The sequence below is a fragment of the Anomalospiza imberbis genome, chromosome 7, assembly GCF_031753505.1.
Source record: "Anomalospiza imberbis isolate Cuckoo-Finch-1a 21T00152 chromosome 7, ASM3175350v1, whole genome shotgun sequence".
Classification (NCBI taxonomy): Eukaryota; Metazoa; Chordata; class Aves; order Passeriformes; family Viduidae; genus Anomalospiza; species Anomalospiza imberbis.
In genome coordinates, this window is record NC_089687.1 from 37,000,076 (window position 1) to 37,016,070 (window position 15,995).

Sequence of the window (15,995 nt, forward strand, 5' to 3'; positions counted from 1 at the left end):
CCTGTGATTCAGTGCAAAGGGCAAAGAGAAGAAGGGCTGGGAGCAGAAAGTCAAGGCCAGCTCTTAGGTATTTATTTACACTCCAGTCGTGGGGGGGGGGATGGGGGCAGGACAGAGGAAAAAAAAATAATAAAAATTAAAAAAAAAAAGAAAGAGCACACAGCTGCCATCCCAAAAACAGACCTCCCATCTGCCACCCACGATTTGCATGTCACCTTCTCCAGGCTCATTTGTACTTCATTAACTGCCATTGACTTAACAAGATTTATGCAAATGACACCATAGGAGCTCGCTAACTCCCACTGCAATCAAGTGATTATGTATGTACAATTCTCCACAGCAATGAAAAATTAATACATGACAAGCCCTCTCACCGCTGAGCTGAGCTTCTTGCTTTTATTTTTCTTGTTGTGTGCATTTTTTTTTAATTTGAATATGCCCTACTGATAAAGATTTCCCAAACCCACAAAAACCAAAGTAATTTTCCCAAAACGCTACAAAACCTCCCATCCTAGAAAGTCAACTCCCCATAAGTGTGCAGCCCAGTGTGTGCTTCCAAATATTCTTCAAAATATTCACTCAGGCTACCAGGAACAAGACTTCTTTTCTAGAATAAATGGGTTTGGAGGGAGGATTCTCCAACCAGAGCAAGCCACTCGCTTTAAGAGTATTATTAGCAATGCTACAGAAAATAGCTTAAATATTCTTAGTTTAAGCACCTCTTTCTCAGAAGTACAGAACTACCTATGGATTTTAACTTGAAGGCAACATTGCTTAAGACTTTTTCTGACTCTGATTTGCATAAGATTTTTAAATAGCAGAAGTGAAATTCTGTATAATTTTTAAAAATTTCTGACATTCCCAGTTCTCAGCAGCTGCTAAAAGTCCAGGATTTAAGACGTGCTGATACGGCTGTTTATGCACAAGGTATTGGTACCTCCTCAGAGAATCTGCCTTCCCAAAATTTCACTCACTTTAAGAGAATTTTGGCAGGAGTGAGCAGCCACCCTTTAAAAACAAGCCTGCTTTTCATTGCCTACATTTTGGGTTTCTGCTGGGAGCAGGAAGGGTCATCAGGACAGTTTTATATGGCTTAGCCCAATAAAACCAAATTTAGCACTGCAGTGAAAAATCAGCTTTACCATGTAGAAAGGACAGAGAGCATAAGAACATTAACTCTTTTTGACCAGGCTGCTCTGAGTTAAGGATAAAGCCCTGGAGGAATGAGGTGTTTCCTTGGAAGGAAATAGGCTGTTCACAATTTTACCTCGTCCATGGAACCCTGGAATGGTTTGGGTTGGAATGGCCCTTACAGCCCATCTCATTCCAACACCCTGCCATGGGCAGGGACACCTTCCCCTAGTCCAGGTTGCTCAGGGCACCATCCAAACTCTCCCAAACTCTCAGGGATTTCCCTTAAACCCACAGGGATTTGGGCACCAAGAACAGGAATGCAGGAGCAGGTTCCATCTCTTGGCTTCTTTTGACCAAAACCCACTGGCAGCTGTACAGGTCCATACTTGGGGCCCAGAATGATCAGCAACTCTTTCATAGTGCTGGGAGAGATTCCATTTTTTCCTCAAAACCAGGACATTTCCAGCCTTCCAAGGAACTTATTTTGGCTGGAGGTTTTATCATTTGTTTGTGGGGTGTTGCTGGGTTTGTTTTTGTTGTTTGGTTGGTATTTTTGGTAAAGTTTTTTTGTTGTTGTTATTGTTTAGTTTTCTTCTCCCACAGCAATCCTGGGAATGCTGCAGCCTGAAACCAGATTTCTCCTTCTATTCCCAAGTATCCCAAGCAACAAGAGACAGGACAAGAAGAAACAGCATCAAGTTGCACCAGGGAAGGTTCAGGTTGGCTATCAGGAAAAATTTCTTCACAGAAAGAGCGGTCAGGCATTGGCACAGCTGCCCAGGGCAGTAGTGGAGTACCCATCCCTGGAGGGAATTAAAATCCATGAGGATGTGGTACGTGGGGACATGGGTTAGTGGTGGCCTTGGCAGTGCTTGTTTAAACACTGGACTTGGTGATCTTACAGGGCTTTTCCAACCTCAATGACTCTGTCACATCATTGTGACACATTTCCCACATCATCATGGAAGGGGTTTCTCATCTTAAGAAGAAGAGCAGCATGAAGATTTTTAGGTCAAGAAGCTCCCTTCCACATGTCTTATTCCCAGTTAAGGCATAAAATAAAAGGCACCAACTTTCCTAGGGAAGTTGGAATTTCTGCTGACTCAGAGAGCTCCAAGAGCCTGGCACTTGTCGAGCCCCAGGAGAAAGTGGCTGTATCAGCCACTGAACCTGGAGCCACCTCTACTGACCAGACCTCCAAAATCCTCCTGCCATCTGAGTGCGATGTGAAATCCCACTGGGAGCAGCCACCCTGCAGCACTGCAAAACCCTGCCAACATCCCATGGCCGAAGCCCAAAGAACGGGATGGATCTGCTGAGGATGCACATCAAGGGTTTGTGGGTAATGGCTCTTACCTGACAAAATGAAATTACCATAGTTGGGATTAGTAACAAGGAGGACATGTTCCCAAAAGATTGGTCATATTTGGTACACAAGCAGGGCTGCAAGGAGAGTTCTTGCATACAGAATTTCCAGATATTGTAAGGGATATTTCTTTACAACACGCTGTGGCACAATCACACTCACAATGTTTACCTTACAACACTCTTCCTACGAGTGTATTTTTAATCAAATTAATTCCATACGACAGCATTTTAGGAAAGAACAGTACATATGCCTGGAATAAATACTGGCACATCTATTCCTCAGTTTTACATTCTCAGCTGCACTTTTGTTTAATTAGGATTACCCGAAAGGATTGCAGCCGGTCTAACCCATCCTGTATCATACAAAAGCTGCAGGAAAATAAAATTGTAGCTTGCTTTAAATGCCTGGAATCTCCTCCCCTGAATGCAGAGCCAAATACTGAACTCCTCTGCTTTCAAACTGCTCTTCTGGATTGCAGCGTGCTTGATTAAAATTTGCCTACTAGAGATTCACACACGACAGCATTTTTGCTGCCTGATGGTCCCAACAGGTCTTTTAGAATGACTTTAGGAAGAAAAATCACAGCTAATAGTTAAGGGTACAAAATCAACTCCTCCTCACATGCAGACACAGAGGAAAAACACAAAACACCCCAAAATATGTACACCCAGCTCCACACAGGACATCCAGGGCTACCTAGCAGGAGAAGTCATGGGCTGAGGGAAGATCAGGAGAGGCAAGTGAGCCTCTGGAGGGCAGGAAAGGCACCAAAACAACTGGAAAGAAACATGTGGAAAGAAAATTCGTGGAAAAGAAAGGGACCTTATCTCTAGCAAGGCAACTCTCACACATGAGTAAACACTTGCGAACACTGACACAGAAACTGTGTGAGAAGCATTCCATGGGAATGTGGAGATCTCAACCACATGGATTCAGTGCCATTTCATTTCAGAGAGTAAATCATCTCATTCCCCAAATACTTCCCATCCAACGCTGGCACTGCTTTTGCCTTTCAAAGGAGTGTTCCAAGCTACAATTTAGCATCGAGTTTCCAGGCTAATGAAAGTGCATCTAGGCTAGTAAAAACAGACCAAAACAAATCCTCGGCTTCAAGTCCTGTTGTGTAATGAGAAAGTTTAATTAAGGCCACACATTACAGCTGTAAACGTTCTCTTATATAATAAGGTCTAAATGAAACTGAACCTAATCAAAGTTACAATTCCTTCATTAGCAAATTACAAACAAGAGCGCGCAGCTGACACACCGGCCATGATTATCACAACTAATTGCCTCGTTGTTAGGGAGCAGCCTGAAACTGTGTTCAGATGTCCGTCTGTGGTAGCAAATTAGGGCCACATCAGGCTATTCCTGCCATCACAAGGGGCTCTTGTCGAGCGATCTGATTTACCCTGCGCCTGGCAGCACTCGGCCCAATCAAAGCCCCCTCTACAAAGGCAGCTTTGAAGCCAGCACAGCCTAGAAACCCGCTCCATATGCAGGCCGGCAGACTGCACTTCATTAGGCCTGTTGTCACATTTTCCCTCTTCTTATTCTAATGATCCTATTTTAATACACATAGGAACCTCTCCTAATTGATGTCAAGTGAGTGACTTCCACATTCATCACCGGCACACATCAAACGCCGCTCGGCGCACGGCCCCGCCGCCGTGCCTGGACCCGAGGTGTGTCTCGTCTCCCAACTATGGAAAGCAGGGGAGAAAAAAAAATACAACTATTTCGGCATTACCTGTTTAATTGGGATTGCACGGCCGCTTCCAATGCTGTCTGTTCTGCTCTCCAGGACCTTCTTCTCTTTGTCTGGGTCACTCCCTTTCCGAGACTGCAGAGCGAAAAGAAAAGTTTGTGCTCCATTAAATGCACACAGAGGATGCTTTTATTTGCCTTTTTTTTTTTTTTTCTTTGGGGGCAATTAAAAAATAATTTGGCAGGGAAATATAGGCTTAAAGTGGAACCTACACAAGTACACAACCATCCTAAATATGAATAAATTTCCCATCCACCACCCATAAATTTCAACCATCCACTAGTTTGAAATGCATTTGGGTTTAAAGAGTTACAGCCTCACTGCCTGAAGACCCACAACATCAGAGGACATGTTTCTGAAGTTTCCAACAGTAGCTCCAAAGGGGAATGAATGTGCCATCTCCTCATTAAAAAAATTTAATACAGTCATGCATACTTTTAATTCACACCTGTATGGTTCTTAGAAATGTCAGCAACTATTTAGAAATACCATTTTTATAATGCTGGATTTGACCATATGGACTTTAACTTATTATTTTTTTTCTGCTTCGGGATGGTTAGAAAGTTAGAACTGCAAGAAAAGCCGGTGACTGGAAAAAGTTATCTGAACACAATGTGGAAAAATCAGCATGAGGAGAATTTTACCAATGTCTAAAACCCGAGGTGCTTTATCCTGGCTTTCTCCAAGGCTGGAAGGAGTAAGGTCACAGCGCTCCCTTCATGACTTTATCAAGTTATAGGGGAATTTGAAGAAGTTATTCAGATTGCAGCCCGTTATTGCGACAGAACGCACGGGCGCAGTGATTTTGACGGATTTATTTTATTACAAAAAGAAGACCTGAGAGTCATCCTCCTTAATAACTGCGCTGACAAGTGACAACTTCACTCCATTACTTTCCAATGGGAACATTACTCACACAATATCGGAAATGGGAAAACATTTTCGTGTGCTTTTCCACTCGGCGATGATGTATGAACGGAGCCCATTTGCGGTGTCCGGCACCGCCATCGGGAGCTAATGAAAACCGGGACCACGCCAGAGCCCGCTCCGCGCTTCCAGTGGGAAGAGACACCGGAATCAGGAGGAGAATCGGGATCGTGGATCGCTAATGCCCCTTTCCCCCATCCCACAAAGGGGTGGGAGGAAGAATAAAACTCAGGAGCAGCTGCCCTCAGGCGTGAGAGGAGGGAGGGAAGGCAGCGAGGAGGACTCCAAGTAAGAGCATTCTGAGCAACACATTCACCCAGCGGGGATCCCGCGCTGCCGGCCCCGCTCCGCCGGGAACGGGCTCCTGTCACCAGTTACTATGGTTCGGGGCAATGGAATGACGTGCCGGGGAATTAAACAAAGAACAAATGAAAGCAAGCAAAACAAGTGGGAGGGATGAAATCCAGTGTGCAGGATAACTATTGTTCCTCGTCCTTCAAGACAGATTTCTGCCTCTGAAAGTGCCACTTCCCAAGAATACAAGGCAAAACAAAGCTTCAATGGCGCAAGGCGCCCGTAAGTGACATTGTAAAGAAACTCAGTGAAGGTGCCCAAATCCTTGGGAGGGGAGTTGTCAACTTGAATGTTTCTTTTTTATCTGACTTTTTTTAGAGAAAGAGCCCTGCCTCTGAAATGCAGGCTGAATATCTACGCGCTGTTTTTCATTTCTGGTTTTAAATCATCACCATTCCCTAAAAGTTACTGCAGCTGGAAATCACACGCTGCACGTGGAAGGGAAATATCTATGTGCAAACCACTGGTAAATGCCAAAAGTACAGAAGTGTAGGGATTTCTGCTAGGCAAATTCCCTTCTAGCCGCTCGTAGTCACAGAATCCCTAATGTTTTCCAGGGAGAATCTTCGCACGCTCCGCTATTTATAAAGATAAATTGTGCAGTGAAACTGAGATCTGTTCTTTTATGCTTTTGTACCTATGACACACACAATATGTCTTATATCCTAGCAGAAAAAAATCCACTCCAAACCACACTGGAGCAACACTTCCCAGGACTTTTTCTGATGGCACATCTGCACAATAAATGGGTCTATTTAAAACTTGGTGCCAGCAAACAAAAAAAAGTCTGGAAAAATTAAAGCACCTGCACGAATATCATTGGAGTGATTTCCCTGCTGCACTGGAAGTCACTCACAGACTTAATACACATAAAACTTGGCCCAAGATGTCACATCTGAGTTTGGGCACAATCAGACCCAGACTAGCAGTGCTGAGCACCCCAAAAGTAAAATACTCATCTTTAACAGTAGATACTGAGACAGAGAGCTCATTTTAAGTCTGAAAAACTCCCTTGGAATTCTGTAAATATGTAAGACAGGTAACACTGAATGTGGGAAAGGTGGTGCACCTTTCTGTGCCAGAAATTCCCTCACCCCGTGTGGAATCAGACATGGTCAGAATCAGCTTCTTGCCCAGTGAACCTCAAAAATGCATTTTAAATCCTCACCTGCTCTATACAAGATTATTTGGTGGTCCCTGCTATCACACTGTCCAAAACAAAGGATATTAACTCTTTTAATATTTCATCTACCTTATCACTTAAAGGGAAAATCAGCTGCTGCAACAATAGCTTTACAACAAACATTAGTACTCAATGTCAAAAAGATGAGACGCTGCACGTAATGCACTGAACATGCTTAAAATTCTCATCCCTATTCCAACTCTAAAGCTGTAATTAAGAAGAATCAAATCCTTTCTACTTATCCCAGTCCTCTTCCAACAACAGAAGATCTAAAGATCACTGAACAGATTACCTGTGCTAGATAACAAGGGGTAACTTGCAATTATTAAGCAGAAATAGATCTGATTCTGGAAGAGATAAAGGCATAAGTGACTGGGAAGAGAAGCACAGCAAGAAACCCAGAGCTAAACACTAAAATGTTTTAATTACACACTCTGTTCATATCCAGCATTTTCTGTGTAGTTATCTATTTATTCAATTAAATAATTCCAGGTTATAACTTGGCACAGAAGCTGGGTTACAGCAGAGTGGGTGTTAAGTACTTCATGACACAGATTACAGGGCAGCTCATTAAACAATCTCACTATACCCACCTTAAAAGACACAACTAAATCTGCAAAGGCAAATTATTATTATTATTTTTCCCAGTTATCAGACATTAAGACAACTATCAACACCCTCTCATGTTAGTAAATATGGCTCTCACTAATTATCACAAACCACAGCTTTAGTCTGTTTGTTTACAGCTGACTTAACATTCTTCTCAAACCTTTCCTGTGACTGTAGATGGGTCTGGCTTTCTCTCCTCCCTTTCTCAAATTTACAGCTCCTCCAAACTGCAACATTCCCAATTCCCCAAATGTCAGCACCACCTCCAGAGCCCTGGCAGCAGCTCACAGATCCTTCAGCCCGGCCATGGATGGACGGTGATGTTTTCAGGGATGCAGCAGCATCCCAGCTCTGCTTCCAGAGCACTGACTGCTGCTGGTTTCTGGGCTGACACTGACATCTAGTGGGGCTGGGAACTCTGGAAGCCTCCCACCAAACTCCAGATTATTCCCACCAATGGGAAGAAATCTGCACGACTGTTATCAGATGTCGGCGTCAAAGCTGGGACACTTCTTCCCAGGCCACTCATTTTGTTGTTTTCCACCTACACATTTGCACCCAAACGCAAATGCATTATTTCCTCTCCTTCATAGGAGAGGGAAATCTGGGTTTAAATCAAAATACCTCTGTTGGGAGGGACACAGGATCCCTGGGGCTCTCTGCTGTCACTCAGAGCTCCAAAATGGTCACAAAACTTTCCTACTTGCTGAAGGTGGAGAGCTCAAATTTCCCCCAGAGTCTGAGGAAATGGTTTTTTCAGGTTTGTACATGGGAAGTGAGCATGATATCACCTTTGGAATAAAATATATAAATTCTCCATGTTGACAGGAAAGTTGTGGGTTCCTAAGCACAACCAACATGTAGCTACAACCCCCAAGGGAGTTACACAAGAGCCCACAGCCATTCTGAGTTTGCTATGACGTATGACCTGTCAAAAAACCGCTTACAAACCACAATTACACCTGCAACACTCTCCCAGAGCTTTCAGCAAGAGGGCTTAAACCATGGAAATCTTCGCTCAGAGCTTCACTAGCATCTCCCTATCTGCTTCTGTATAACAAAGACCTGTCCATATTGCAACAGGCAGCTTCTATTTGATTTTTTTGGTTTGATTTTGGGGTTTTTTGCCTCTCAGTGAAGCAAAAAACAGGTGGTTTGGAAAGAAAAAGTTACTTTAATCTCCATCATCTTTTTTAACCCTGGAGAAGAAAAAAGTGAACTGATTCTATATAGTAGTAAAAGTAGAAAGGGATAGTTATGGGATAGCTTGGTTTGGGAGGGAGCTTAAAGCCCATCGAGTGCCACCCCTGCCATGAGCAGGGACACCTTCCACTAGCCCAGGTTGTTCCAAGCCCTGTCCAGCCTGGCCTTGGACACTTCCAGGGATCCAGGGGCAGCCCCAGCTGCTCTGGGCACCCTGTGCCAGGGCCTCAGCATCCTCACAGGGAGGAATTCCTTCCCAAGATCCCATCTATCCCTCCCCTGCCAATGGAAGTCCCATCACTCCAGGCCCTTATCCCAAGTCCCTCTCCAGCTCTCCTGGAGCCCCTTTACGGACTGAAAAGGGCTCTAAGGTCTCCCTAGAGCCTTCTCTTCTCCAGGCTGAAAAACTTCAAGTCTCTCAGCCTGTCTTCCTAGGAAAAGTGCTCCTCTTTAAGTCTCAAACAGAACCACCCAACGATAATTCCAAGATGTTCTTGTTTTTGAGTCCAGAGCTCTGTCTCAGCACTCCTGTGCCATCAGAGCAGCCCAGCTGCAGGGGGTGAGGCTCAGGCTGTCCCCAGAGCAGCAGAGGTCCCCTGGCTCACTCACCGTGAAGAGGTTGGATCGGCGCTTGGACTGTTTGCGGACAGGAGTTGGTGTGTTGGCAGTGGGAGGAACATCAATCCGCAGCTCCTTCTGGCTGGTGCTTGGAGTTGATGGGACAGAGGAGGAATAATCACTTAAACTCCCTCCTCCATTACTGGTCTGCAAGGATTAAAGGGAGTTTTAAACAGTGGTACGCTGCTTTCAAGAAATGACAATCCACAGCTGTATCTTATTTACTCGTGATTTACTCCAAATTTATGCAGAAGTGCAGCCAGGGCTCAGGGGCTCAGCAGGGCTGCCCTACTGCCACTTTTCCACACATTTCTATTCCAAGCCTTTAAACATCTCCCCCACCATTACTTTTTGAAAGATAGGTCTGTTTATACAGTAGGCACATTTTCATTCTACACAGAATATAACCTTAACTGGGTATCAAGTAGTTTCATTTGTTTTCTAGTGTACGAGTAAGCGAAACATTGGGGGAAACCTTCCAAATGTGGATTTCTACTAAACTAAATTCTAACCTAAGAGAAAACACCCAGTGCCATGGAGCTGCATAGCTGGAGTTAAAGCTACTCTGGAGATACCAGATCACCGAGAACTGATCAAGAAAATGAAAATAGTTCAGGGTTGTAAAATGGCTACCCAGGGGATGGAAAAATCCCAACGTATTCCAAGCACCACAGAATCTCCTGAGCTGCAAGGGACCCACAAGGACAATCAAGTGCAACTCCTGGCCCTGCACAGGATTTGCTGAAGCCACTGGTGCAAAGATACAAAACTTGTAAGTAAGATACTCCAATTTATTCGAAGCAGCCAAAACTGTGATGTTACATCCTAGTCCTGAAAGAAATAAAGCTTTGAGCCTGTAATACAATAAATGAACAGAGGCAACAAACTCCTAAAAGGAGGAAGGGGAGAAAACCAGATAGAATGGAAAGGACCAAAAGGTGATTAAGAAAAAAAGTTTTTTTTTTTTTTTCTTTAAAAGGACTTATTAGACATGACATAAGCAAGTACTAAAAACACCACTGAAGGAGGAGATGCTCTACGTGCTGATGGGGGACTGGGGCGGGACAACAGGGAAAATTCTGCCTCCTGGGGTTGGAAAACTCAGCAGAGGAGCAGCAGTGGATGAAGGGGCTGGGCAATAACTCGCATGTAATTCCTGAGGGAAAAAGAACTGTCTGGGATGCACAGAGAAGGGGGAAAGGCCATCTTTAAAGCAGTCAAGTTTCCTAGAGGAAGTGAGGAAAGGTGGTAAGAGAGTATTTCCAGAATTCCTGAGGAGAAAGATGCCTCAGGGGACTTGCCCCATGCTCACTGGGGGTCGGGATTTCAAGCTGCAACCAGTCAGGTTGGAAAAGCAGTGGACAATCCCTAACACCCCCCAGCTGAAATCTCTGCATGTTCCAAGTTCTCTTCTGATTCCTGCAGCTTTTCCAAAGCAGGGAGCAGAGGTGAAGGCGCTGCAAGCAACAGCAGGGCCAGAGACACTTCCTACAGCATTCTCAAGTGCCAGAGGAAGTAGCAGCAGAACTGGGAGATGTGTACAAAACAAAGGAGATGAAATAACGTAATTGAAATGATCATTTTTTGTGTCCTAATGGAGAATGGCAATGCTGGACAGATGAGCAGGACAAGCTGGGAGCAAGTGGCCTCAATTACCCCACATTTGCTTTCCCAAGTAGCAGCTTGTCCCCAAACCACTGGACGTGTTGGAGATGAGAAGGGTGGCAAAGAAATTTTTTTAAAATTGAAATTAAGAGATTTATACCCTAAGAGCCTACTTCCCAGATGGAGAACATGAAGGATTCCCTAAAATTTTACCTTTTAAATCCTTCATCATTTTATAGCATCATTTTACACTTTCTGCGGTTGTCTCCTGGATTACTAAGTGATTTATAAATAACTCCTAAAGGAGAACACAAATCTGTTGGATATTCTATTCCCCAAAGACACACAGAGAGTTTCTATAAAAGAAGTCCTGCAGGCAGTGTTTCTCTTCTCACACACCAAGCCCAGTGGATTACCAACTTTGTAAATAAAACTCTGAGGTGATTTCAAAATAAGCCACTGGCTGGAACAATGAAAAACACAATCAGAGAAACACTTGGAAACCACAGAATGGTTTGGGTCGGAAGGGACCCCAAGGATCATCTAATTCCAACTCCTTGCCATGAGCAGGGACACCTTCCACTAGCCCAGGTTGCTCCAAGCCCTGTCCAACCTGGCCCTGGACACTTCCAGGGATCCAGGGGCAGCCACAGCTGCTCTGGGCACCCTGTGCCAGGGCCTGCCCACCCTCACAGGGAGGTATCTAAAATGCTTGTTCTAGGTAAATATTAGGTTACTTAGAAACAAGCCTGTAAATACAAAAGGACTGTGATATATGTGGCATTAAATACGTTATCATTCCTCTTTTAGTTTTAGTTTTGACATTCCAGAAAATTTCCAAAAAGCTTAACAATAATCAGGTCTCACATAAAATGAAGTAATAGATGAGCAAGCTGACTGCGCTTTGCTGTTAGTAATTTAATTTACATTTTTGGACAATCAAGTTGTAGTAAAAACTGTCTGGAGGCATTGTGCAAACATAAATAATGCATCACTACAGATTTACAACAGGTAGTAAGGAGCGAGCTTGTGTGGCAGCCACACCTGAGCTGCAGCTTTGTAGTGGATGTTAAGCTCCACATCTTCCCAAGAATAATGCAAATCTCCTTGGAGAATGACACTGCTGACCAGGAAACACAACTCTTGGCACTGCAGTCCATAGGGATGGACACCGAGGGGCTGGAGCGTGTCCAGGGCAGGGAACGGGGCTGGGAAGGGGCTGGAGCCCCAGGAGAGGCTGAGGGAGCTGGGAAGGGGCTCAGCCTGGAGGTTTAGGGGGGACCCTGTGGCTCTGCACAGCTCCTGACAGGAGGAGACAGCCGGGGGGTCGGGCTCTGCTCCAGGGAACAGGGACAGGAGGAGAGGGACTGGAGATTTAATTGGATAGCAAGGAAAATTCCTTCACCAAAGGGTGAGTAAAGTCCCTCTGTCATAGAGGAATGCACAGAGATCAGGCAGACGTGGAAACATGGTGCCATTTTCAATCTCCTCTCACAGCAGAGCACAACAGCTGAATTCCAGGAAAGCCAGCCAGTGTGAAAACATATGCAGGCTGCAGATTTTAAGGAATTATAGTCACTGGTAAAACAATCTTTCCATCTTTACTTCAGAACTGCAGCTCACAAGTAAGCTCACTGCTGGGGATTCCTGGCTGGAATCTGCACATCAGTTTGTCTGGAGAGGGGCCTGGAGCCTTTCACACAAACAGCAACCACGGCTGCTGTGCCAAAGGCTTTTCCAGCTGTTTTTACAACAGTGCAAACTCAAACCCAGCTGCAGGTAACTCCTCAGCAGCTTATCCAGCCCCCACACAGAGGCACTGAGGACCAAAGGTAGGGCTGAGCTCAGCAGCCTCAGGGGTTGGGAACCAGATGATCTCCACTTCCAGGGGCTGGGCAGAGGAAACAGCCCTTTGGAACTGTTTTTATTGGCACTATTCTTCTAAGTTAATGTCTTAATGTCTTACACCTGATATGTCAGGTGTAAAGGACAAGCAACTCCTCCAGCACCAGGATGAATTTAGGGAAAAGGAATGCCTCTGTGGGGTTTTGTGAGGGAAAAGGGAATTCATTCTTCTTTGAAATTAGACTTAGCATGGTATACAAGCATATCATGCCTAGGAAGATTGTCAAGGCATAGAGGAATGCGGGAATGAAAAGTGGAATAGACATGCAAAACAGAGAGATAGAGAATTGACTGGTCTGTACTTGTAAAAAGTAAATGAAAGATCTATTCCAAGATGCCCTGTGGCCAATTAGGAGACCTCCTCCGCTGCACAACACTTCTTCCGCTCTAAACAACTCCGTCTACCTCTTGAGATGTTCCAAAAAGCCAGACAGTGAGCTGTGACTGGAATACCTGAATGCAGCAGACAGAATTTAAGTGATGTTGCCCCATCCCTCTTGTTGACAGAGTATACAGCAGTTCTGTCCATCATGGTCAGAAATGATAATCTTGGATTTGAGAATAAAATTCTTTCCATGCATTCTGTGCTGCCCTGAAAGCCAACAGAGGTACCTGAAGTACTTGCAAGGGTTGTTGGCTCTGGGTATCAAGGGCTTTCAAGGAAAAACTTCCCCTTGACTGACATATACATTAAAAACTAAGTCAGAAGGAAAATTATGCAGTATCTACTACAAAGACAAGTGGATTTTTTCTTTTGAATAGGAAGCATCTTATTGCGTGAGCCAGGCCTCTGGAAATATGTAACTGTAGATATTCCTGAGAGCATTTTCTGGAAGGGGTCTTACTGAGGCAGGCACCACCTCAGACTCCTGGACATGCAGATAGATAAGCACCCACACACACAGACAAGTCTTTCACAGAATCCCAGAATGGTTTGGATTGGAAGGGACCTCAAGGCTGATCTCATTCCAACACCACGCCATGGGCAGGGACACCTTCCACCAGACCAGAGTGCTCCAAGCCCTGCCCAGCCTGGCAGACTGAAACCACAGAAGCCCTGGATGGTGCTGAGCCTTAGAATTCCCTCCAAGGTATGCTAAGGACTAGTCTGGTTAAGGTGACACTCAATAACTCTTTCTTTTTTTTTTTTTTTTCCCTCTAAAGCCTAAGCTTTTGACTGCAGAGTCATCTGGAGAGTTTGCAGGAGTTCAATCCCCGGGATGATCCAACCAGAGATGGAACAATATCCGACTTTATCTGAAGTGCTGTGTGTAACCACTGCCTCTGAAGGCCTCTGCTCCTGTGGAGAATGCAAGTGGCAGGGCACTGCACCGATAACGGGTTTGATTCATGGAGGAAATCTTCAGAGAAACATCATTACGCCAAGAGAGATGTTCCAAAGGGCAAGACACCAGCCAGTCTTCCAGCCAAGATCAGAGATGGCAAATCTTGCCCCAGATCATCTTAAACTTGGAATTGCAGTTGCAAAGTTCTTTTAAGTCTGGGATAAGGATTCAGCTTCCTTCCCTTAAACAAGGTCATACTGCCTTTAAGTGTAGCACAAAGGAGATACAACATGAAACAGATTTCTGGCCTCTACTTTTAGGCATGACATCAGTCTCAGAAGAGAGACATCTTTGACTGGTGATGCAATTGCCCCTTTAGGTAATTATGATACCTGGCAAAGGCAGTAAAGAACATTATTTCACTTTTATTGAAACAGAATCTAGGGAGCCTTATCACAAAAGCTACCTTGCCTTGATTTTCCCAAATAGTTCTTATCACTGGCAAGAAGTTTGCTGCATAGGTGATGGTACTGGTCTAGAATTTGGTGTTTGCTGTTGACCTTCAAACTAGACTTGGGTAGGAAACCAGTGAGCCCCTAGATATTTGATGTCCTTCACCAAAAAAACTTCATTAACAAAAAATGCTCTCAGAGAGGGCGAGTCCCAAGGGCCCGTGGCCACGAACTGGTCAGAGACAGAGTGGCTGAGGAAACCTGGAAAGGGGAGAACCTCTCTCAGGTGAGAACTTGTTCTTCACCAGAAGGTGCCAGGGCATTTCTGAGGAGCAACACACCTCACTCAGCACCTGCTTTAGAAAGGGGGGGTCTGAGCTCCAGCATTCTCTTTGGGCTCATCAGCAAAAGCCACAGTCACAGCCTGAGGTTGTATCAGGACTCAGCCTGATCAGCCTGAAGCAGAATAAGTCACAGCAGAGAACTCTAAAGACTAAACTGGCACCTGCATCTTTAGGGTGATAACCCAGCGGGGGAAGTTACTCCCTTCTGCCAAAAAGCAGGCACTGTGTGGGATAAAGGTTCATAGCCAAAACAAATCCTCACGTGGGTGGCTCAGGACTGCAAAATAATCTGTGTATTATTGAGTTTAGACTGAAAAACACACCAGAATGGCTGTGGGTATCTGACATCATTCAGTTTATATCCATCCCAGCTGGGGACAAGCCCAGAGATTATCAGATGACACTAGAAAACAAAGACACTGAGGAAGGGCACCACCAGGGAAACACAGGAGCGTGCAATACACGTGGCTAAAAGTCACGTGTGCAAGTCAGAAAATGTTGGTATTAACCACATGTGTCTCAAAATACCATTGAGTGTAAAATTCCAGCACTCTAACCACTGGGATACAGCAGCTCAGCACAGCTGAGTGCGAGTAACCACCAAAAACACAGCAAGGGGATGTTGAACCACAGCACAGCAAATCCTGCAACTGGAATGATTGGCCTACTCAGACCTGCAGGCTGCTGGGTATCAATGAGAATGATCAAAGCAGGCTTATCAATCCAAGCAGGCTTTAAAGCCAAATTATTCTGCCTTGCTACTTTGTTTCTTGAACTCAAGCCAATCTAAAAAAAAAAAAAAAAAAAAAATTCAAATATCACTTCAAACTACAGACCACTGTCAGCATTAAAAAAATGGCAACTACCTCTTGAGCAGCAAAGAGAGCACTTGAAATGGCACAAAGTACATCAGAGATGAAAAGCAGCTTATCAGCTCCTTTTCCAAGCATTGATTTTATCTGTACCTGGCTGATATGTACGGCAGAAACCTGGGCAGAACACACGGAGGAGTGGCTCGGAGAGTTGGGTAGAGATTTGCAGGGTCCGATTGAGAGCTGCTGCTTCTTCTTGGTGGAAACGATCTTCTGGGCAACTGGAGGGAAACAAAACATCCAGGCAGGTAAGGCAGAGCACACGTGGGAAGCAGGGCACGGTGGGAAAACACACAATGAACAACACACAAACTGGGGGGTCACCACCAAAGCCCGCTCCAAAAACTGAGTGTGTAACAGGGAGAGGAA

General features: G+C 44.8%; 1 protein-coding gene across 11 annotated transcripts in view; it reads right to left on the reverse strand.

Annotated features, from left to right (window-relative positions):
* Window positions 1-15,995, reverse strand: part of AGAP1 (ArfGAP with GTPase domain, ankyrin repeat and PH domain 1) — a 309,011-nt gene that overhangs the window by 152,777 nt on the left and 140,239 nt on the right. For 10 of the 11 annotated variants that reach the window (XM_068196696.1, XM_068196693.1, XM_068196694.1 and 7 more), the window contains 3 exons: window positions 15,720-15,847; window positions 9,154-9,309; window positions 4,251-4,343 (listed from right to left, as the gene is read on the reverse strand). In XM_068196696.1, the coding sequence (XP_068052797.1) occupies window positions 4,251-4,343; window positions 9,154-9,309; window positions 15,720-15,847 (377 nt within the window). The remainder of the gene's footprint in view (window positions 1-4,250; window positions 4,344-9,153; window positions 9,310-15,719; window positions 15,848-15,995) is intronic. The other variant, XM_068196688.1, reaches the window with a different exon arrangement.